At 41.8% G+C, this 1,377-nt stretch overlaps 1 protein-coding gene across 1 annotated transcript; it reads right to left on the bottom strand.

The window, feature by feature from the left end:
- Positions 1–526: 526 nt before the first annotated feature.
- LOC119044141 (40S ribosomal protein S27-like) lies at positions 527–886 on the bottom strand. The gene has a single exon (XM_037138376.2). The coding sequence runs from the start codon at positions 884–886 to the stop codon at positions 527–529; it is 360 nt and encodes a 119-aa protein (XP_036994271.2).
- Between the last annotated feature and the right edge of the window lie 491 nt (positions 887–1,377).

Here is a 1,377-nt window from a genome sequence, read left to right as displayed (position 1 = left end):
ATAAGAATTCTCTACAGGTTTGGGTGTTCCTTACATCAACAAGGATAACCTAACCCTTTCCTCCAGCTGCAAACGCTCTGGTCCAAAGCCTGGCTCCATACCTGCAGCTATGTCCTGTCTGCACAGTGGGGTTAAGTGAAGACGTTCTGTGGTTAACGCGGTGCCACACAGGCTTTGATTGGCTTCAGGAGAATGTTAAGCAGACTCTTCCCGTGATTGACCCAAGAGAGTCCAGACTGTGCTCTGAATTCAATGGATATGAAAATGTTTTTGAGACGTGGAAAATCCTGCCTGAAGAATGAGATCAGAAAGAAGACTCTGGGGCATTTCAAGATAGGCCCAGGACACACCCGGGGCTCCCAGCTCTGGAGCCCAGAGCTTCTTCCTGGGCCTGTCAACCAGTCTCCAGTTTGGTGAATCAGGGGTGGGGGTCGTAGGTTTCCAGCCCATAGCTTCCCATTCAAACTCGTCTACCAGGCCTCACCTCTAACTACTTACTGGTTTAGAGGAGTGACTTGTTCATATGTTAGTCGTGCCTATCCGCATGCTGTATGTCAAGAATGACCAATAAAGAAGCATTGGAGACGTTGCTCCCTGACTCAAATACAAGTTGAGGAGGCTTGTGTGGATCATGAGTGTTCCTTTCTCTAAATGAACACCATTCTGAGTCTCTAACCTTCCCTCCCATTGGCTGGCACAATGCCACTGAATCACCTGCACAAAGAACCGCCGTCTGAGCGTGGCTGAAGGCCGTGGCACTCTGGTAACAGCCTGGACATTTTACATCCGTAAAATGAGGATTTGGACTTTGAAGTAGCTGCTTACTTCTGTGTTTTTTCTTTTCCTCTCTCAAGGATGGATGTACTAAATCTCTAGCCAAAGGCATACGGATCCTTTCTCAAGGCCAGCCCGTCAAGATCTCTGAGGTGATCAGCACACGATCAGGTGTATGGCATCAGCTTGGAGTTAGTTTTTAAAAATTGTACTCCCTTTAAGTAATATGTTGTAAAACCCCCAAATTCTGCTTATGCTTTTAAGTCCAGCTGACAACAACTCCCATTATTCTATTTATAATGCTAGTTAATTTTAACAGTATCTTTTAAAAGGACTTTTTCAGTTTTGTTAATTAAATATCCTCTATATTTTAAACAGATTTATACATTTAATATATTTGGTTTTATTTATAAGCACTGCAAATACCTAACAATTAGAACATTCCCAAACACAAACAATTCTAATAAGTATAATAAAGGAAACAAAAATATAGTGCATCTCAACTTCTCATAAACATTCCAGTATTATTTACAAACCTAGTAAAATCTTGAATCCAAACAATTACTCAATTACTCACTTTAAATTGGAATCAAGAGACTGATA

The sequence above is a fragment of the Artibeus jamaicensis genome, unplaced genomic scaffold (genome assembly GCF_021234435.1).
Source record: "Artibeus jamaicensis isolate MK-2021 breed Jamaican fruit bat unplaced genomic scaffold, CSHL_Jam_final scaffold_916, whole genome shotgun sequence".
Taxonomy (NCBI): Eukaryota; Metazoa; Chordata; class Mammalia; order Chiroptera; family Phyllostomidae; genus Artibeus; species Artibeus jamaicensis.
This window is presented reverse-complemented; position numbering and strand designations above follow the sequence as displayed.